Source organism: Oryctolagus cuniculus, chromosome 17 (assembly GCF_964237555.1).
Source record: "Oryctolagus cuniculus chromosome 17, mOryCun1.1, whole genome shotgun sequence".
In the NCBI taxonomy this organism is placed as follows: Eukaryota; Metazoa; Chordata; class Mammalia; order Lagomorpha; family Leporidae; genus Oryctolagus; species Oryctolagus cuniculus.
The window spans coordinates 59500729-59522429 of record NC_091448.1 but is presented as its reverse complement, the minus strand read 5'-3'; the positions used below and the strand labels follow the sequence as shown (position 1 = coordinate 59522429).

Genomic DNA, 21701 nt, shown 5'->3' with positions numbered 1-21701 from the left:
TCTCTTTTAAATAAATCGTAAGATTAAAAAAACCTATCATTTAATGTTCACATCAAGCCAATGGAGATTATATTTCTGCAAGAGAGGTTTAGAATAAGGAAACTACTTATTTAAGGTCATGCAGATATATGGTTTCTAATCAATGTAATTTATTTTTTTTTCTTAAAAGATTTATTTATTTTATTTGAAAGGCAGAGTTACAAAGAGAGAGAGAGAGAGAGAGAGAAACAGACTGAGAGATCTTCCATCCTCTGGTTTACTTCGCAAATGGCTTCAGTGGTTGCAACTGGCAGATTAAGCCAGGAGCCAGGAGATTATTCCCAGTCTCCCAGGTGGATGCAGGGGCCCAAGCACTTGAGTCATCCTACACTGCTTTCCGAGGCCATTAGCAGGGAGCTGGGTCAAAAGTGGACCAGAAGCAGAGGCTTAACTCAATATGCCACAGTGTCGGCCCCTAAGCAATGTAATTTCAAAGCTCACACCTTTCCCACTAAATCAACTTGCTGTATAAAGTGGAAGAAAATTCAATCTTTCTTTGGCACAGTCACCTACTCATCAAACAAAGAAATATTCCAAGAATATCTTTTTTTTTCCTTTTGTGTGAACAATCTAAAAAAAATTTCTGTTTTTAATTGAAAGCATTAGAGAGAGAGAGAGAGAGAGATCCTCCATTCACTGGTTCACTCCTCAAATGGGTGCAATGGCAGGAGCTGGGCCAGTCTGAAACCAGAAGCCAGGAGCTTCACTCAGGTCGCTCACATCCGTGCAAAGGCCCAAGCGCCTGGGCCATGTTCCACTGCTTTCCCAGGGGCACTGCAAGGAGCTGTATTGGAAGTGGAGCAGCCAGGACTTGAACCAGTGCTCAAATGGGATGTTGGCACTGCACGTGACAGCTTTACCAGCTATACCACAGTGTCAGCCCTGAAAGAACAAGTATTGAATTTTGGACAAACTCTAACTTGTGTAATTAAATTTTCCCTCATTTAGGGACTCTGTTATGCTTAAACATACCTGAATCTGCACCTGCCATGAATGGTCACCTTACTCCCCATAAGGTTCAATAGCTTGTCCTATAAATAAAGCAGAATTTAATCTAAATTTAATACAGTCTATGCCAATCAGAACCTAATCTGAATGATACTTGCAGTAGTTAACCATTACTTTGTTGAAAAGAAAGAATTAAAATATATAAAGCAGAGGCGCCAGTGCTGTGGCGTAGCGGGTAAAGCCACCACTTGCAATGTGGGCATCCCATATGGGGGCTGGTTTGAGTCCTAGCTGCTCCACTTCCGATCCAGCTCTCTGCTGTGGCCTGGGAAAGCAGTGGGAGATGGCTCAAGTCCTTGGGCCCTTGCATCCACGTGGGAAACCCGGAAGAAGCTCTTGGCTCCTGGCTTCGGATTCCCACAGCTCTGGCTGTTGTGGCCATCTGGGGTGTGAACCAGCAGATGGAAGACTCCCTCTCTGCCTCTCCTTCTCTCAAGGTGTAACTCTGACTTTCAAGTAAATAAATAATTCTTTATATATATATTACATATATATATATATAAAGCAAGACTGTCATAAATGCAAAGAACTTTAAAGATACAGAACTTAAACAGATGTGAGTATAATGAAACAAACATCTAAAAGTTATTTTCAGGCACTCAGGGAGCATTTGCTAAGATTTGCCACAGACCACAAAGAAAAAGTTCTAGTCAAAAAGAAGAAATTGAATAGAGTACATTCTGTAAACCTGATGCAATAGAATATAAATGTAAATGGAAGTTTGGAACAGAGAAAATTTTTTTTTGAGCCTGGAACTTAAAATAGGTACTCCTTAGCAGCTACTAAGTCAAAAAGAAAACTTTAAAATTTAATTGCCAGTGAGACTGGAAATGAGAATGTTATACCTTAAACATACATGGTCACTGGCAAAGTTTTAAGGAGACAATTTACATTCATAAATACTTTCAAGTAGGATTTTGGGAAAGAGTAAAACATCACACATTCAAAATAAAAAAAAGAAAAACACTTAACAAGGTAGCCAACTAAGAGGTAAAAATGATAAAGGAAGAAACTAATGAATTTTTAAAAAATCAAACAAAAAACAGGTGACAAAGCCAAGATCTGATTCTCTAAATAATGAAATCTACAAGCCATTGGCTAAAGCAGGAAAAACAAAAAACAGAAACGAGAGACTATAATAAACATTTTAAAACTGTGTGCCAATAAAAATAAACTTCCCAAAGGATAATTTGTTTAAAAATGTTCTGTGACTGGGGGCAGGTGCTTGGTGCTGCTTGGGAGGCCAGGGGCCCATATTTGAGAGCCTGGGTTTGCGTCTCAGGTCCTGATTCCAGCTTCCTGCTGATGTGCAGCCTAGCAGACAGCAGGTGGAAGACCTGGCCTGAGTTCTGAGCTGCAGGCTTTGGCCTGGCCCAGCCGCAGGGCTGGCAGGCACCAGGGGGAGTGTCTGTCTTCCCCGCTTTTCCAATTAAATAGTTAGATCTGTAAAGATAACTAAGTCTCACTTGGCAGCACACTCTGTAGATTATGCTTGTAAAATATGTTTCACTACCAGGCTGTGCAAATAGCACATTTAAAATTTTAGACGCAGAAGACGTCATACTGGTTAAAATTCAGTATTATTCGGCTTTCCATCAGCCGTATCAACACACCCACAGGAAGAAAAGGCTGCAGGTGACCCAGCCAAAACTCTCCCGAGACCTGCGCTCCATGGGGCTGTTTCCCACTCCTCCTGTTCTCTACGATCCAGGTGGACAGTGAGAAGCGGCCACACAGTGCGGAACGAGCCTAAAGGAGGAGAAACTTCCTCGCTTGTCCAGACCCCAAGTCGGTGCGGCCGTCTAAGAGCGACGAAGGGCCCCGCGTTCCCGAAGCAGCAGGCCGCCCTCAGCTCAGGGGGGCGACAGGTGATGTCCACGTGATTCTCCGAGACGCCCCCCACACGGGCCGCGAGGAAGAGCGGCGCAGGCTGCCCGACGGGAAGCCCAGGTCCACCCGCCGGCCTCGCCCTCTCTCCCTAACCCGCTCCGGGGTTCCCTCCGGGAAGGGCCAGCCCCAGCCCCGGCCCCGCGTCCGGAGCCCGGCAGGACCCCGACCCGGAGAGGGGGCTCGGACCCGGGCGCGCGGGGCGCCCAGGGCGAGGGGTGCCCGGGCGGAGCCGGAGCCTGCGCCCGGGGAGCGGCCCAGCCCCATCATCTCCCTCACAGGTGGGCGGGCCCGGTCCGCCCCGGGACAGGGGCGCCGGAGCCAACGGCCACGCCCCGGACGCCGCCGCGAGCCCAGCGCCGAGGGAGGGGCGGAGGACGACCGAGGCCTGGCGCCCGGGGCAACGACTACCTGGCGGCCGCACAGAGGGCGACCGAAGACGCTCGCAGAGCAGGGCGGGAACGCTTCCAGCAATGGCGCCGACTCGGCGGGCGGAATGCCAAGCGAGCCACTGCGCCTGCGCCAACGCGGCGCCGGAACTACAATGCCCAGAATCCTCCGCACGTGTGGCTCCGCCCCCTTACACCGGCCTTTGTGAGGGAGTTGACTTTTTAATTTAATTAATTTTTTAATTATCTTTATATACAGAAGATCAATTTTGCATATATTAAGTAAAGATTTCCACAGTTTACACCCACACAGAAACACAAAGTATAAAATACTATTTGAGTATTAATTATAGCATTAATTAAACATCTAAGAGTAATTGTGTATTAATTACAGAGTTCAACCAATAGTTTTAAGTAGAACATAAAAATACTAAAAGGGTAAAGTATTAAGTTCCTTTTTTTCTTTTTCTTTTCTTTGTTATATAGTTTTTTTTTTATTTAATAAATGTGAATTTACAAAGTGCAACTTTTGTATTGTTGTGGCTCCCCCCACCCCAACCTCCCTCCCTCCCTCCCGTGTCCCTCCCCTCTCACACTCCCTCTCCCATCCCGCCCTTCATCGAGTTTCACTTTCAATTACCTTCATATACTGAAGATCAACTTAGTATATATTAAGCAAGGATTTCAACAGGCTGCACTCACACAACCACACAAGGTATAGGGTATTGTTCGACTAGTAGTGTTGTTTTTAAGTTTCATAGTAGAACACATTAAGGACAGAGATCCTGCGTGGGGAGCATGAACCCAGTGACTCCCGTTGTTGATTTAACAATTGGCACTCTTATTTATGACGTCAGCAATCACCCGAGACTCTTGCTATGAGCTGTCTAGGCTATGGAAGCCCCTTGAGTTCACCGACTCTGAACTTGTTTAGTCAAGGCCGTATCACAGTGGAGGTTCCTTCCTCCCTTCAGAGAAAGGCGCCTCTCTCCTTGATGGCCTATTCCTTCTGCTGGGGTCTTGTTCACCAGGATCTTTCATTTAGATTGTTTTTTGCCACCGTGTCATGGCTTTCCATGCCTGTGAGACTCTCATGGACCTTTTAGCCAGATCCAAATGTCCCAAGGGTTGATTCTGAGGCAGGAGTGCTGCCATTCTATGAGTCTGCTGTGTGTCCTGTTTTCCCCGCAGGATCATTCTCTCCCTTTTAATTCTATCCTTCATTATTTGCTTACACTGGTCTTATTTGTGAAATCTCATTGACACATACCCTATCTTTTTGATCGGTTGTGTATTTATACTTATCACTTTACCAAGTGCGCTAGCATTGGTACCTGCATCCTTGGTAAGATTGAGTTGACTGTGTTTAACCCTGCTCTTTAGAGGACCTCTGTAATTCAGCCGAACACCCTGTTCTCTGATCGTCAGAGGCTGAGTGGGCAACCCAGACTTCCACCCTCGTCAGAGGCTGAGTGGGCAACCTAGACTTCCACCCTCACCTGACTGTGGAACAGATCAGTTACTGCAGGGGTGATGTCAGCGTGTGCAAAGCCTAGACACCTGCTGGTACTGTACCTCCCCTCAGTCTCAACTGGAGCCCTGTGGGAAGCAGGAGTAATGAGCTTCCTCCACTCACAGCCAAGGTGTTATCAGCGGTGGCCTACCAGGGCGCCTGGAATATTCTCTCTGCTCAACACTAACAAGGGACTCCCCCTCCCCAAAGTTGCCTAGGGAGGCTGGGTTGAGAACTTGGAATTCCACTCTCAGCCACAACCAGGTAAGTGACTTTCTTACCCACCAGGCTGGTGCCAGGTGAGGCTGGCTTCCTGTAAACCCAAGGTTTAAGTAACATCCGGGTTACCATAATACTCAAAGTGTACCAAATTTGGCAAAAGACATGAATCCACAAGTTCAAGAAGGTAAGAAAATGCCCAGCAAGATAACACACAAAGAAATCCACGCTGAAGGATAATAACCCCCAGGGAACGCAAGACAAACCCTGAAAACAGCAAGAGAGGAGACAAAGCCATGCAAGTAGCAGCAACAACACGTTCAAATACCGGTGGATTTCTCATGAGGAAGCTGGGAGGCCAAAAGGAAGTGGAACATTTTTCAAGCACTGAAGAAAACAACTGTCAACTCAGAATTCTCTATTAAAATTCACATAGGATTTTTCTATGAAAATATACATAGGAATCAAAGCATTCTCAGATAATGGAAAATGAAGATAATTTATCATGGGCAGATCTACTCTAAAAGAATGGCCAAAAAATTGGGGTTACAAGTAAAAAACTTAAGTCATAGGAATCTGAGAAAATTCATTACCAGCTGTGAGAGGCAAAATAATATCCTCCCAAAGATGTTCACATTCTAATCCACGGAATTCAGAAAAGGAGCCTGGCAGATGTAATTCAATTAAGATTCGATTAAGAGGGGGAGAGTACACCAGCTTATCCAGGTGCACACAATACAGCTATCACATGGCCCTTTAAGGTGGAGACCCTCCCTTCGCTGTGGTCAGAGGGGGATGCAACTACGGGCGAATGGCACAGGGGCTGGTGTTGTGGCCAAGCAAGTCAAGTCGATGCTTGTGATGTTGACATCCCAGGCTGGAGTGCTGGTTCCATTCCTGACTGTTTTCCTACCCAGCTTCCCATGAATGAGCCTGAAAAGGCAGCAGACGATGGCCCAAGTACCCTGCCACCAATATGAGGGATCAGGATGGAGTTCCAGGCTTGGGCTGGCCTAGACTTGCCTGTTGTAGTCTTTTGGGGGAGTGAACCAATGGATGGAAGATCTCTTTCTTTCTCTATCACTTTGCTTTTCAAATAGATATATCTTAAAAAAAAAAAAAAAGGAAAGCACAGAGCAGCACAATGATTTTTAAAATCAATTTATTTGAGAGGCAGAGAGAGACATAGAGAGGGGTCCCATCTGCTGGCTCATTCCACAAATACAATCACTCTGCCTCCCAGGGTCTGCTTTAGCAGGACACTGGAATCAGGAGCCATAGCTGAGAACTGAACTGACAGAGTTTACAGAGAGAGGAGGGAGGGAGGGAGGGAGGGAGAGAGAGAGAGAGAGAGAGAGAGAGAGAGAGAATCTTCTATCCACTGGTTCGCTCTCCAAATGGCTACAATGCCTGAGTTTGGGCTGGTTTAAAGCCAGGAGCCAAGTGCTTCATGTGGGTGGCAGGGGCCTCAGGATTTGGGCCATCTTCCACTGCTTTCCCAGGAACATTAGTGGAGAGCTGGATTGGAAGTGGAACAGCCAGAACATGAACCAGTGCCCGTATGGGAGCCAGCATCGCAGGTGGCAGCTTTACCCACTATGCCACAACATCAGCCCCCTTAACCAGAATATTAACTGCTAGGCTGAATACCTTCCCCAAGAATGGTGGTTTGCTCCCCAAATAGCCAGGATGGCTGGGCCATCCCAGAGCCAGGAGCCTGAAACTCCATCTGTGTCTCCCACCTGCGTGGTAGGCCCAAATACTTGGGGCATCTTCTGTTGCTTTCCCAGCCTCATTAGGAGGGAGCTGGGTGGGAAGCAGAGCAGCTGGGACTCAAACCAGCCCTTTGATATGGGATACTGGTGTTACAGGTGTCCGCTTAACCCACTGTGCCACAATGCCGACCCCAGAGGAGGATTTTAAATGAGTTTTGTTCCTTGTTGGAATAGCACACACATTATAAAAACTTAATCCACAGTATCTGAGTTTTCATAGATCTTCAACTGCAGCTCCGTATTTTGTACACTTTCTGGCAGGTTCTGAGTTTTTGTTTTAGATGGAATAGCACAGGAAAATCTGTCAACTTAGTGCTTTGGCTACTCATTTTCCTCAGAATGGTCATTACTTTGACTTATTTATCCTTCCCAAAAGCTGTCTGATGTGTGTGCTGCTGTTCTGAACAAGTGATTCTTGTTTCTTTTGTTTCTGGTGTAAGATGATATAATTTAATATAATCAATGCATAAACGATCAAATGTGGCTTCTTTGGATGTTTTTCAACGGCACCCTCCGGTATCAATTAACATGTTGGGAAAACCAGACATAGCTCCTGGTGCAGCCATAGTGCCTGCTGCCAATTGGTTTCACTCAAGTCCATTGACAATGTGTATTTCCTTGTGCTTTACAGGAAATTATTTTGGGGGATGGAGTTTATGGAGTGAGAGAGAAAGAGCAAGTACTAAGTCAGAAGATGACCCCAGCTTCAGGTGGAAAGCTCCCTTTGTGGGAGGAAATGCTTTCTGAGAAATTGACAAGTACCTCTGCATGTTGCCATTATGAAGTCTGTACTCTTATGCAGATGGAAGATCTCTCTCTTTCAGCTTTTCAAATAAAATGAGAACAAAAATCAAGTTTAAAAAGTTTAGAGACCTTCCCCTTTCGAAGGAGAATTGCTTTTTATTATATATGTAGTAGTGTATGTGTTTTGATATGCCACTGTTTGAACCTCCTTCTTGAAAGATTCTCAGATATGCTGATATTAGATGTTCAGTGTGTTAGAGACAAAGCAATCAGAAAAAATATAATTTTTTTCCTGGGGTAAGATCAAAATGCTAATTTTTGGTTTATTGTGTAAGGCTATGAATATTTTTGTCTGAGTTTTTTTCTGTTCTTTACTGAAAACAAATATTCATTTGGCCAAGAAAAGGGGGAAAATGTGAGAACTGTCCTTGATAAGTATATTACTTCACATTGTGGCCTTTTAAGAGTTCTGAGAAGGGCTGGTGCTGTGGTGTAGCGGGTTAAGTCACCGTCTGCAATGCTGGCATCCCATATAGGCTCCAGTTTGAGTCTCAGAGCTTCACTTCTGATCCAGCTTCCTACTAATGTGCCTGGGAAAGCAGTCGAAGATGGCCTAAGAGCTTGGACCCCTGCACTCATGTGGGAGACCTAGATGAAGCTCCTGGCTTTGGCCTGGCCAGCTCTAGCTGTTATGGTCATCTAGGGAGTGAATGGAAGATCTTTCTTTCTGTCTCTCCCTCTGTCTCTCTGTAATGCTGCCTTTGAAATAATTAAAATCTTGGGGCAGCGCCACGGTTCACTAGGCTAATCCTCTGCCTGCGGCGCCGGCACCCTGGGTTCTAGTCCCGGTTGCTCCTCTTCCAGTCCAGCTCTCTGCTGTGGCCCTGGAAGGCAGTGGAGGATAGCTCAGGTTCTTGGGCCCTGCACCCGCATGGGAGACCAGGAGGAGGCAGATAAGTTGGCACCTTAGAAAGCCAAGAAGATGCCATCACAGCTGCATCCCAGGGAGAAGGAATTGTGCATGAAGAAGTGATATGGAAGGGTATGATGTTCTAGAGGGAGAAGGTGTGAGCTGAAGGATTGTGATTTTCAGGAACTACATATTATGTGTTTCTATTTGCGTAGAGCATGGAGAACCAGAGTAGCAGGGAGAAAGGTCTTCCATCCGCTGGTTCACTCCATATTTGGCTGCAACGGGCCGGAGCTGCGGTGATCCGAAGCCAGGAGCCAGGAGCTTCTGGGTCTCCCACACGGGTGCAGGGACCCAAGGACCTGGGCCATCTTCTGCTGCTTTCCCAGGCCATAGCAGAGAACTGGATCGTAAGTGGAGCTGCTGGAACTTGAATCGGCGCCCATATGGGATGCTGGCACTTCAGATATGGAAGCAAGGAACTAGAGGATTTCAATTGTCATTTTTAGCAAGTGAGCTAACACAGACCAAGTTTAGTTTTTGCAGTGTGGACAATAGAAGGAAGAACAAAACTGATGGCTGGGAGCAAGTGTGGAGGTTGTCCATCAGCAAGTAGGGAAGAGACGGTGGCATCTCAGATAAAGCTTCCTCCTCTCATCCTCTGTAAAGGGCTCTCTGTCTTCTCCCATTGCTCATCTTGGTTTACAGCTATAACTAAGATCTCTTAAGCACACAGTTATACACATATATACTGGGTAGACATTGTTTTCGGTTTCATTAAGCCACATTCTTAAAACAAAAGCAGTTTCCATTATCCAAAACAGAAAATGAGGCAATAAGTGTTGCTGTTTTCTTGGGAGACAAGATGTAAAAGTATAATTTTAAGTTGATAAAGATTTGGACTCAATGAGGGAATTATCAGACTAGTAGGCCACTTGAAAGAAAACACCAGAGATGTATTTGTGTGTGTGTAGTGAAGTAATAAAAGCTCATATAAGATTGCTAATTAGAAAATTGGTCCTGTAGGGCTGCTGCCATAACGTTTGGAACCATCTTGTCTACCAAACAAATCATTTGCAACTCACTGGTTGGTATGACTTTATCTTTTTTACAAGTCAGTGGTGACTACATATAGGCTCTCTATGAATCAAGAGTAGATAGTAGGGGCTGGCACTGTGACATAGAAAGCTAAGCCTCTGCCTATGGCACCAGCATCCCATATGGGTGCCGGTTCAAGTCCCGGCTGCTCCACGTCCAATGCAGCTCTCTGTTATGGTCTGGGAAAGCAGTAGAGGATGGCCCAAGTCCTTGAGCCCCTGCACTTGTGTGGGAGACCGGGAAGAAGCTCCTGGCTCCTGGCTTTGGATCAGGGGAGCTCCAGTCATGGCTGTCATTTGGGGAGTGAATTAGCGGATGGAAGACCTCTCTGTCTCTGCCTCTCCTTTCTTTCTCAGTGTAACTCTTTCAAGTAAATAAATAAATCTTAAAAAAGAAGAAGAAGAAGAAGAAGAAGAAGAAGAAGAAGAAGAAGAAGAAGAAGAAGAAAGACAAAAATGTAATGAATATGGGAAAGCCCTCTGTTGTTCCCCCAACTTAATCTGTCAGAGAATTCATATGGAATGAGTGCACTGTCTGTGGAAAAGCCTTCCGTAAACACACACATCTTACCCAACATCCAGAAATTGATACTGAAGAGAAACCTTACATATGTCATGAATGTGGAAAAGCATCTGACTAGACATCAAATTTGCCAGATATGAATGAGTTCACACTGGAGAGAGGCCCACTAAATACAGCAATTGTGAGAAAGCATTTAGCAGTGATCCACATCTCACTGGGCACCTGAGGACCCATTCTGGAGGACAGCCATACAAATGCAATGAATGTGGGAGAGCTTTCAGAAGTAATCTTCCATCTGCTGGTTTACTCCTCAGATGGCCACAATGGCCAGAGCTGTGCTGATCTGAAGCCAGGAGTCAGGAGCTGCTTCCATGTCTCCCACACGGGTGCAGGGGTCCAAGCACTTGAGCCATCTTCTACTGCTTTCCCAGGCCACAGCAGAGAGCTGCATCAGAAGTGGAGCAGCCAGGATTCAAATTGGAGCCCATATGGGATGCCAGTACTGCAGGCCGTGGCTTTACCTGCTACACCACAGTGTTTTTTTTTTTTTTTTTAAAGATTTTAATTTTTTTTTTTCTTGACAGGCAGAGTTAGACAGTGAGAGAGAGAGCCGGAGAGAAAGGTCTTCCTTCCATTGGTTCACCCCCAAAATGGCCGCCACGGCCAGCGCGCTGCTGGGTGTTCCTCCTGTGTTTCTGGTCTCTGATGTGCCCTGTGAACTAGCACTTCTCATACCAGATTGCAGCAATCCATTTGCATAGCTATCTCTCTTAGCTAAGGGCACTGTGCCTTTGCCATCATTTTACCACCAGCACTTAGCACCTGGCACATAGAACTTGCCCACAAGGACCTGCTGAACAATACTGGGTGTGGACAAGGAATATACATGGGAACCAGTCACCAGAATGAAAAAAAAATTCAGCATTAAGCCGAGGAGTTCAAATAATTATAAGGTCAAGATGTCAGGCATAGCATACATATGATTTCTCATAGTACTCAGAATGATAGAGAGCAACACACAAAGATGCGATAGAAGAGTAAGAAGTGAGTGGGGAGTCAGCAGATGTTAGCAAGGGAGAGAAGTGTTGTAGGCAGAGGCAGAGCCTCAGAGAAGCTCTTTGTATATGAGAATTGATGAGGATGGCTTATTATTTTTTTAAAGATTATTTATTTATTTGAGATTACAGTTACAGACAGAAAAAGGTCTTCCGTTTGCTGGTTCACTCCCCCAAATGACCGCAATGGCCAGAGCTGAGCCAGTCCGATCTGAAGCCAGGAGTCAGGAGCTTCTTCCCTGTTTCCCACGTGGGTGCAGGGGCCCAAGGACTTAGGCCATCTTCTACTGCTTTCCCAGGCCATGGCAGAGAGCTGGATTGGAAGAGGAGCAGCCAGGACTAGAACCAGTGCCCATATGCTGGCGCCCATATGGGATGCCGGTACCGCAGGTGGAGAATTAACCTAGTACGCCACAGCACCAGCCTTTGTTATTTTTTTGGATGTTGTTGAATGTATTTGAGAGGCAGAAGAGCACAGAGCTCTCATCCACTGGTTCACTCCTAAAATGCCCACAGGAGCCAGGAACACAATCCAGGTAACCCTAAGTTTTTGGCAGGGACCCAACTCTTGGAGCCATCACTATTGCCTCTTAGGGTGCTGGTGATAAAATCATGGTAAGATACATTTTTGAGAAGCATCAGGAGGAGATGGAGCTAGCAATGGAACTCAGGCCCTCCAATGTGGACAGTGGGTGTCTCAGTCCCTAGGCTAAATACCCACTCCCCACAATGCTTTTAAAAAGTCAAGGATGGCTATCTTCCACTAGTCTTCCACTAATATGATGTGTGGTGAGTGGGAGACAACCTCTTCTGCAGAAAGCTGCAAAGGAGACTGTATTTTCTGGACTTCATTAGAAAAGTTTGGATGGACCGCCGGCGCTGTGACTCACTAGGTTAATCCTCCGCCTTGCGGCGCCAGAACACCGGGTTCTAGTCCCAGTCAGGGCACCGGATTCTGTCCCGGTTGCCCCTCTTCCAGGCCAGCTCTCTGCTGTGGCCAGGGAGTGCAGTGGAGGATGGCCCAAGTACTTGGGCCCTGCACCCCTTCGGAGACCAGGATAAGTACCTGGCTCCTGCCATTGGATTAGTGCAGTGCACCGGCTGCAGTGCGCCAGCCGCGGCGGCCATTGGAGGGTGAACCAACGGCAAAGGAAGACCTTTCTCTCTGTCTCTCTCACTGTCCACTCTGCCTGTCAAAAAAAAAAAAAAAATGTTTGGATGGGAGCAAGTGGTCTGTTTTGGAGAATACATTCTAAGTAGAAGTGAAGGGTGTCAGTGCAAGGTCCCTTAGTTCTTGCCTTTCTATCCAGCATGGTGAAAGCTATACAAGTTGAGTATCCCTTAGCTGATGTTCTTGGGACCAGGAATGTTCTTGATTTTTAATTTCTTGGGATTTTGGCATATTTTCAAATATATAATCAGATATCTCGGGGTTAGGATCCAAGTCTAAAAAATTCATTCGTATTTCACCTACACCTTATACACATAACTAAAAGGTAATTTTGTACAATGCTTTTAGTGTGTCTGTGTTGGACAAGTCACATGAGCTCAGATATGGAGTTTTCCTGTTGGTGCTTAACATTGTTTTGATTTCCAGATTAGAGTTCCAATCTGTATCTGAGACAGTGGCTATTTCAACAGAGTGTTGTGGGGCAGTAGGTTAAGCTGTGGCCTGCAACGTTGGCATCCAATATGAGTGCCAGTTCAGTTTCTGGCTACTCCATTTGCCATCAGTTCTCTGCTAACATGCCTGAGAGAGCAGCACAGCATGACCAAGTGTTTGGACCCTTGAGCACATATGGGAGACCTTGAAGAAACTGCTGTCTCTAGGCTATGGCCTGGCTCCACTATTGTGGTCATTTGGGAAATGAAACAGCAGATGGAAGACCTCTCTCTCTCTGCAACTTGCCCTTCAAATAAATATGTGTAAAAAGAATAGGATTGATCTAGCAATGCCTGAATCTGGTTTTACAAGGTGAAGTATGCACATTTGATTTAGAGTAACTCAATCTAAGGGCTGATTATCTGGTTTATGGATGAACAGGTTAAAAAAAAAGAGGTTACATAGTGAAAAATGTAAATGATTCAGTGAAAACATCTGATTTTTTAGGGCATTAACTGAAACAATACAGTAACCCATAGATGCCACATTGGATGTATTATCAACTACAGGGGAATACTCTTCTCTCTGACCAGTAAAATTTATGGTGAGGGAGAGCTCACATGGCTGTGGGCCTCAATATTGCCCATTTTAGGCCAAGAATAAGTATAAGAAGGGAAGAGAGAACATGGGAACATATAGCTTCTAACTTGAATCCTGTTCTAGTATTTTATTTTTTAAAGATTATTTATTTGCAAGTCAGAGTTATAGAGAGAGAGGAGAGGAAGAGGGAGAGGCGGAGAGAGAGAGAGTCTTCCATCCAATGGTTCACTCCCCAGTTGGCCGCAACAGCCAGAGCTGCGCCGATCCAAAGCCAGGAGCTAGGAGCCTCCTCCGGGTCTCCCACACAGGTGCAGGGCCCCAAGGACTTGGGCCATCTTCTACTGCTTTCCCAGGCCATAGCAGAGAGTTGGATCAGAAGTAGAGCAGCCAAGTTTGGAACTGGCACCCATATGGGATGCTACTGCGCTGGCCCCCTGTTCTAGTATTTTAAAAAGTGAGGATTTATCTAAGAAATAAAAACTATGAGTATCTTTTAAGATGACTGAACAATTACCAGCAGATTTGAATGTTTGATTATTCTTAATCATTTTATACCTGTGTGCTGTTAAATTGCTTTCCTCCAAACCACATATATTTCAAACTTCAGTTTTTTGTTTTGTTTTTTGTTTTTTTTTTTACAGGCAGAGTGGACAGTGAAAGAGCGAGAGACAGAGAGAAAGGTCTTCCTTTGCCGTTGGTTCACCCTCCAATGGCTGCCACGGCGGCCGGTGCACTGCGCTGATCCGATGGCAGGAGCCAGGTACTTATCCTGGTCTCCCATGGGGTACAGGGCCCAAGCACTTTGGCCATCCTCCACTGTACTCCCTGACCACAGCAGAGAGCTGGCCTGGAAGAGGGGCAACCGGGACAGAATCCGGCGCCCCGACCGGGACTAGAACCCGGGGTACTGGCGCCGCAAGGCGGAGGATTAGCCTAGTGAGCTGCGGCGCCGGCCCACTCAGTGTTTTAAAACCTATTTTGCCTGGTTTTACTGCCTTACTTTTACTGTTGCCCATTGCCCCTGCAAAGGGAATAGTGGCTGTGCTTGGCCTGAGATTCAGTACTATATGATAGAAACCACCCTCCTCTCCTCCTCAACTTACAGATATGTAGGCTCCCAAGGGCATCTCCATCCCATCTTCCAGATGAACAATTAGGAATGTGATTGGCTTCCTGGATACGGAGATAATTTATGTTGGTCCTTCTTTACATCATGAAAGATTCTATATTAGGTGAACTTAAAAGCAGTTTACACAAGTTCCTGATAATATATGTATATATACAAACAACATCTTTATTGACAATGGGACAGTAAGAACAAATTGCTTATAGGTAACCAAAAACATTTGAAATGAACAACATTAAAACTTTCAACATTTACGCTGGAGTACAAACACGCAGTCAAGTTGAACATCAGGTGTAACGAGGACAAATACTGAAACAAAGGGCCATATTTCCCAGTAAAATTAACAGTGGAGTTAAGCCCCTTCACGTGAAATCACAAACTTGTTTCTGGAGCCAGCAAATAGCTCCTGTTTAAGTCAGACCCACGAAGAAAAAAGCATGCTCCAGGAGATCTCAAGGAGGCTGTGCAGGGAACAGCACCAGAAAAGAAACAAGAGCAGGAAGAAGTAAAGCTTCAACTCTGTGACAGGCCAGGGAGCAGGACGGTCATGGTCCTCAACAGGTTAAAAAAAAAAAAAAAGGTGTGGAGAATACAATGATTCTCAACTTCCATGGGCTGATTCTTAGCCACATCATTTTACACACACACACACACACACAGGCTTCAAAAAGCTTTGGGGAAATCTGAATTATGAAAATATATTATGCATGGGTTTTGAAAAAACTTTTGCACCAAAATAAACGTACTTTTAATTCCACTGACTTTCTGAGGCACTCTTGTATACAAGTGTACACAAACACACACACACACTCTGATGCTTAACTGCTTCATTCAGGAATAAATGTAGACAGTGAAGGGGGAATTGGGAGCACTTGCGCACATAAGTGGAAGGGGGGCTCCTCATGCTACTGCGCCAGATCCTTTAGATGCACCGTCTTATTTAATTCTCATGACAACCTCATGAGAAAGGGATGATTTATTTCCATTTTACAAATAGAGAAACTGAGACTCAGGATAAGTAGCCTCCTAAGGTCACACAATTGCTAACTGGGGGTGGTAGATTTTAAGCTCAACTTTCAAACACCCATGTTGGGCGTTCTTATTTTGTTAATTTAAATGTGGTCCCCAAATGAATTTCTTTTCACTGAACCATATGGCATATTTAAAACATTTTCACAGCTTCCATTCTCTCCACAATATATAGTAACATCCTGAGTTAGGAATATTTTGATGCATTTCCCATCACTTTTATTTTCCTTTCACACAAACTCACATGGTTCTTCTTATTATTAGTTATTGTTATTAGTTTATTGCTAAGATTTGAGAAGCCACGGGAAGCTCTACTTGGGAGATGCTTTCTGTCACCAAGAGCAGCTGCAGGCGGGCCCCTAAGTCATTGGTTTGTTCCTGAGGTCCAGCCACGTGTCGGCCAGGCTGTCTGTGCCCCTCTCTCCGTACCCCAGCTGCTCCTGGCCGCTACAACCACTTCCTGAAGCCCCATACAGTGCACAAAAAGCAGCATTTGTGCAAAATAATAACAATAATAAATCTTAACAATAAACAATAAACTAGAGGGACAGGGCTACTGTTATGGAGTAGTAACAACTCAGTGTTCATCTGCATTGCTCTGCTTACCAGTCTGGTACATGGAGGTAACTTCAATGGCTTTAGTCCCTAATGAAGGATTACTTCACCATCACTACAACTTCTCCAATTTCTCTGACTGGTTTATCTGTCTCTACCTCACTTCCTGACAGATGCTCTAGCATAGGAGCTAGCATTTTCTGTAGAGCCAGATACTAAATATTTTAGGGACATACAATCGGCTGTTGACTGAATGTCCAAAATCCATACCCTGAAACCCAGTCATTACCTATGTGATGGTCTTTGTAGGTGGGGCCCTTGTGAATGAGATTAGTGTCCTTATAAGATGGGCCCCATTCTACCTAGTGAGGACACAGTGCAAGGGTGCCTTCCTACCAGGAAGTAGGCCTTCATCAGACCCCAAATCTGCCAATGCTACGATCTTGGGACCTCTCAACTTCCAGAACTATGAGAACTAAGTCTTGGCTGCTTATAAGTTACCCAGTTTATATTTTGTTAAAGCAGTCAGAAGATACGATTTCTGTTGCAGCTACTCGATTTTGCCACTGCAAGGAAAGGCAACCAAAGACAACATGTAAATGAATGTGTAGCTGAGTTTCAATAAAATTTTTTTAGAGAAATGGACTGTAGGCCCAAGTTGATCTATGGGTCTGGGCTACAGTTATCTGCTCAAAACTATTAATATTGAAACTTAAGGTGGTGAAAGAGTTCCTTTTCCTATATTGTGATGAGTCAGCCATTATCCTACCCAAACCCTTCAGACCCAAGTCTTCTCCCCCAACTCAATCTCCTTCAATGTTTTTTGTTGTTGTTCATTCTACAATCTCTTTGTGAAAAGCCCTTTTATTCTCATTTCCTATGATTTCCATCATCGCTGGATTTATGTTCCATGCATCCGTAATGATAGTGCTCTTCACTATCCTTACTTCTTTAAACTATCTCCCTACTTTTCTTCAATCATAAAATTAAATTCTACCGAGAGGGAACTGTAGGTAACTGGGATAATGTGGAAGGGACAAGAGTACAGATTAACTGATAACTGATCATGAAGGATAGGAGTCAGGAGAGAAGAAAGTAGAAATCTGTATTTTTCTATCATTTTACATAATTTTCTTTATACAGAACATATATATAATAAAAATGGCATTTACATAGTGTTTTACTATTTATTTGAACTTTTGCTTTTGTGTTTCCAATCCCACCAATGGTCTTGGTCACCCTTGTAACTTATGCTAACATATCACTGTGATTTCATGCCTTGTCCATCTTTAGAACTCTGGGATAAAGACCAACCAAAACATGGAGAACAACAATAACAACAACAGGGTAAACATTAAGGACAGAGAAAATGCTTTTTCAGCGCTTATGTCAAGTGAGTTGCTGCAGGACTGTCCTGTGACTATTTTCCATACCTGACAGGAATGTATGAGCTGCTGTCTCACAGCTGCTTCAGTCCTTCTTGACTGGAACCTTAAATATAACAACACATTGATCCAATCCACCAGCTTTCCAAACCCTCAATAGCCATGGGGTCTTTTCTCAAAGTGACACAGCACAACTTACAGAACACTAACTAACATGGAGAAACGATGTTTCCTGGATACTTGTGGACATTAGAAGACCCAGGATTTATTCAATGCCAACGATAAACAAAGATCAACACTTAAGGTTCTGACCAACTCTGTATTTCAGGCTAACTCCAGGAAAAAGTGGAAAACGAAGGTAGATTTCTATAGACAGGGACAACAGTATCTCAATCTATAATCAATATAACTCATATGTCCATTAACTCAGAACCTGCTGTAAATACTTTGTTTATGTTCATAAAAGTAGATAGCAGCTTTTGGGAGATAGGAAGGAAATCCTAAACAACTTTCAACTCTTAGCTTATTTAGCTTTTTTTGATAATAGAAATTACATTCTCTGGAGAAATGATACCACCTGTATATCTGGATCTCTATTTTGGATTCAAAGATTAATAACTTTGTGAACTCTTCATAATAAGGATCTAATATAAGCTATCAACCTAACCTATCGAATAAGAATTTCCTTTCCAAAGTGAGAAACTACAATAGGGCTCTGATATGACCAGGAGAGGGGAAAACAATTTCATAATTTATAATGCTACCTTTTCTGGGATTGCATGAATTTCCTTGGATGGGTATTTGAGAGGTTGAAGATTAAAATTTTGAGATCTCTGGACAGAAGTTTTAATAAGCAAATCAATGGACATAAGGACCATCCTGTCTGTGGCTCAAAACTACGTATTATGCGAGTGAAATTAGAAGCTTATATAAAATTAGTCCTCAAGTGCATACAATGGCTTTACATCTAAACACTCAGGTACTTAACACAGTTATAAACCCAACTTACATTATTTCACATTCAGGGATGTTTCAGGGTTGTTCTTCAGTGTGAATTCTTTGATGTCTGATGAGGGATGAACTACACTTAAAGCTTTTCCCACATTCATTACATCTAAAGGGCTTCTCTCCAGTATGAGTTCTCTGGTGTTGAATAAGAGCTGATGAATGAATGAAGGCTTTTCCGCACTCACTACATTTGTAGGGTTTCTTTCCAATATGAATTCTTTGATGTTTAGCAAAATTTGAGCTCCGACTAAAGGTTTTCCCACATTCACTACACTCATAGGGTTTCTCTCCAGTATGAATTCTCTGATGCTGAACAAGATGTGTGCTTTGACTAAAAGTTTTTCCACATTCACTGCATTCATATGGCTTTTCCCCGGTATGAACCCTCTGGTGCTTAGTAAGGGATGAACAGTGGCTAAAGGCTTTCCCACATTCTTGACATTTATAGGGTTTCTCTCCAGTATGAGTTCTTTGATGTTTAATGAGTGCTGATGAATGAATGAACGCTTTATCACATTCATTACACTCGTAGGGCTTAACTCCAGTATGAATCAACTGATGTTGCACAAGATGTGTACTTCGGTTAAAACCCTTCCCACATTCACTGCATTCATAAGGTCTTTCTCCAATGTGAATTCTCTGATGAATTGCAAGGGACGAGCTTTCTGTGAAGGTTTTCTTGCATTCATTGCACTCAAAGAGAATTCTAGTATGAGTTCTCTGATGCTTCGTTAAATTAGCTCTGTGGCTAAAAGACTTCCCACATTCACTGCAGGTATAAGGTTTCTCTCCAGTGTGGACTCTCTGGTGTCGAATAAGTACTGAATGGTAAGTGAAGAGTTCACCACAATCATTGCACTTATGAGGCTTTTTCTCTTTAAAAGTTCTCTGCTTTTTCATTAAGTTTGACTTCTGTTTCAATCTTTTATCAAGTGTATGAAAGGAATAGGACCCTTTGGGAACTCTGTCTTGAGTGGTGAGAACAGACTTCTGACTGTAGTTCTCCCAGTAAACGTCATGTTCATGATCTCTTTCTTCGGGTAATGAATTCATGTGGGTGAACATTTCTCTCAAGTGTCTCTCCTGACTTCCTTGCTGATTCTCTAACCAACTGTCACATTCAAGAGCTGTTTCCAAGCCATTATTCTTTGTCAGTCTCTCTATTATTGCAACCTGGCAGGAATCTTCTTTGGAAAAATCTTGCTCTGAAGTTGAATCCTTGTTCTTGGGTCTTGTCTCCACGTCTGAAAGACATTGGAAATGCAAATTCCCTTCGTTTTCTGTGCTCAACAGAAAGGCAATTCTGTAATAGGTAAAAGTTAATGAAGGTGAAAGGCATGCCTTCACGGAGTAGGTGGATCTGACTCATTAGATGATTTGTAAAGAGAAGCAAATGGAGGGAAACAAATATTCAGTATATGCAGAGAAAATTAGTATACTCCATCCAGGAGAATCCCAAGAGGGAAAAGACATCCAGAAATATAGGAAAATGCGAGTTATATATGAAGCAATATATCTGTTTATGAGAAGACTGAGTACATCAGGTCAGAATGGAAGAAATAACTTTTTATACAACACACATTGCTGCAATAAATATCCAAGCAATTATCTCAGTATATAGTTATGACTTCTAAGTTCTCAGTCTTCTAATCTTGTCACATCCAAATATACAACCCACTGCCAGTTTCATCTTCCTAACAATGCTTTTCTACTATGCCCCTCATCAGAAACCTTCTAGAGTCTCCCAAAGTAATCTCTAAGTAAAAAAGAATATAAATGAGCATGCACAGTTTGCTTTTGGTGTAGGAAAAAAGGGAAGGGTAGCAAGAGTCTTTAAAAAGTTCATAGAAAATGCATGTCATGAAAAAAACCACACAGGGTTTTCAAATCTTGCCACACCAAAATAAACATATTTTAATTCCATTTTCCACGATGTTTGATATACCCTGTGTATACAGTGTTTGGTTACATTTTCAAAAGCCAAAGGATGCATGAAAAACTAATGAAAATGATTACTTATAGAGAAAATATCAGAACATAAACAAGAGGGCAGGAATGAGCTAAACTTTTCTAAATACCTTTAATATAAATATACTGCAATTTTGATATCTAATAAGCTTTTATAAAGACAAAATAAACTGTGGTTCAAAGGAACAAATATATTAGTGAAATAGAAGAGCAAATTCAGTAGCAAATTCAAGTATATGTAACAATTAAGGATAATATGGAGGTGGTATTTCAGTTAGTGAACAAAAGGTCCTCCCTTCCTCCCTCCCTCCCTTCCTTCCTTCCTTGTGTTTTTGACAGGCAGAGTGGACAGTGAGAGAGAGAGAGAGACAGAGAGAAAGGTCTTTCTTTGCCTTTGGTTTACCCTCCAATGGCCGCTGCGCTGCGGCCGGCGCATAACACTGATCCGATGGCAGGAGCCAGGTGCTTCTCCTGGTCTCCTATGGGGTGCAGGGCCCAAGCACTTGGGCCACCCTCCACTGCCTTCCCAAGCCACAGCCTGGAACAGGGGCAACTGGGACAGAATCCGGCGCCCCCACCCAGACTAGAATCCGGTGTGCCGGCGCCGCAAGGCAGAGGATTAGCCAATTGAGCCACGGCACCAGCCAAAAGGTTTGTCTTTCTAACAAATGGTGCCATGACAACTCAATACTAGAAAAAAATTAAGTTAGATTTAGTTATATCTCTCCCTTTATTACACCCAAATAAATTCTATTCACCCGTTTATCTACTATTTATTGATTTTATTCAATAGTACTCATATCTAATGAATATACACCATGTGCTACATACACTGTTAGTCCCTGGGAAAACCACATATAGTTCCTATGCACATGAGGGGGAGAGAATTTAATCTAACATTCACAAATACAAAACTGTACTTGTTAAAAGCACTGAGGTACTGAGGAGTCAAAGGGACATGATGCTATGAAGATAGAATAAGAGGAGGAATACGAGGGAGACACTTCTCTGAAGGAAGTACATCACTGAGCTGAACCAAAGGAGCTGGAGCTGGGGTTTGGGATGAGTGTTTGAATTAATAGGTACACAAGTGGGCTGGTGCTGTGGTGTAGCGGGTAAAGCTGCTCCCTGCAGTGCCGGCATCCCACATGGGTGCTAGTTTGAGTCCCAGCTGCTCCACTTCCAATCCAGGTCTTGCTATGGCCTGGGAAAGCAGTAGAAGATGGCCCAAGTCTTTGGGCCCCTGAACCCGTGTGGGAGACTCATAA

The 21701-nt window shown here is 43.8% G+C and overlaps 1 protein-coding gene across 12 annotated transcripts in view; it reads right to left on the bottom strand.

The window, feature by feature from the left end:
* Positions 1-21701, bottom strand: part of ZNF286A (zinc finger protein 286A) — a 54950-nt gene that overhangs the window by 18222 nt on the left and 15027 nt on the right. For 2 of the 12 annotated variants that reach the window (XM_008270696.4, XM_070061420.1), the window contains exon 6: positions 14633-19709. The exons of 3 other annotated variants lie outside the window; for them this stretch is intronic. In XM_008270696.4, coding sequence (XP_008268918.2) covers positions 18490-19709 — 1220 coding nt within the window. In that variant the 3' untranslated portion in view covers positions 14633-18489. Of the gene's footprint in view, positions 1-1011; positions 3313-3345; positions 3441-14632; positions 19710-21701 lie in introns of those variants that run through there. 7 more of the 12 variants (XM_070061416.1, XM_070061414.1, XM_070061415.1 and 4 more) reach the window with 7 other exon arrangements.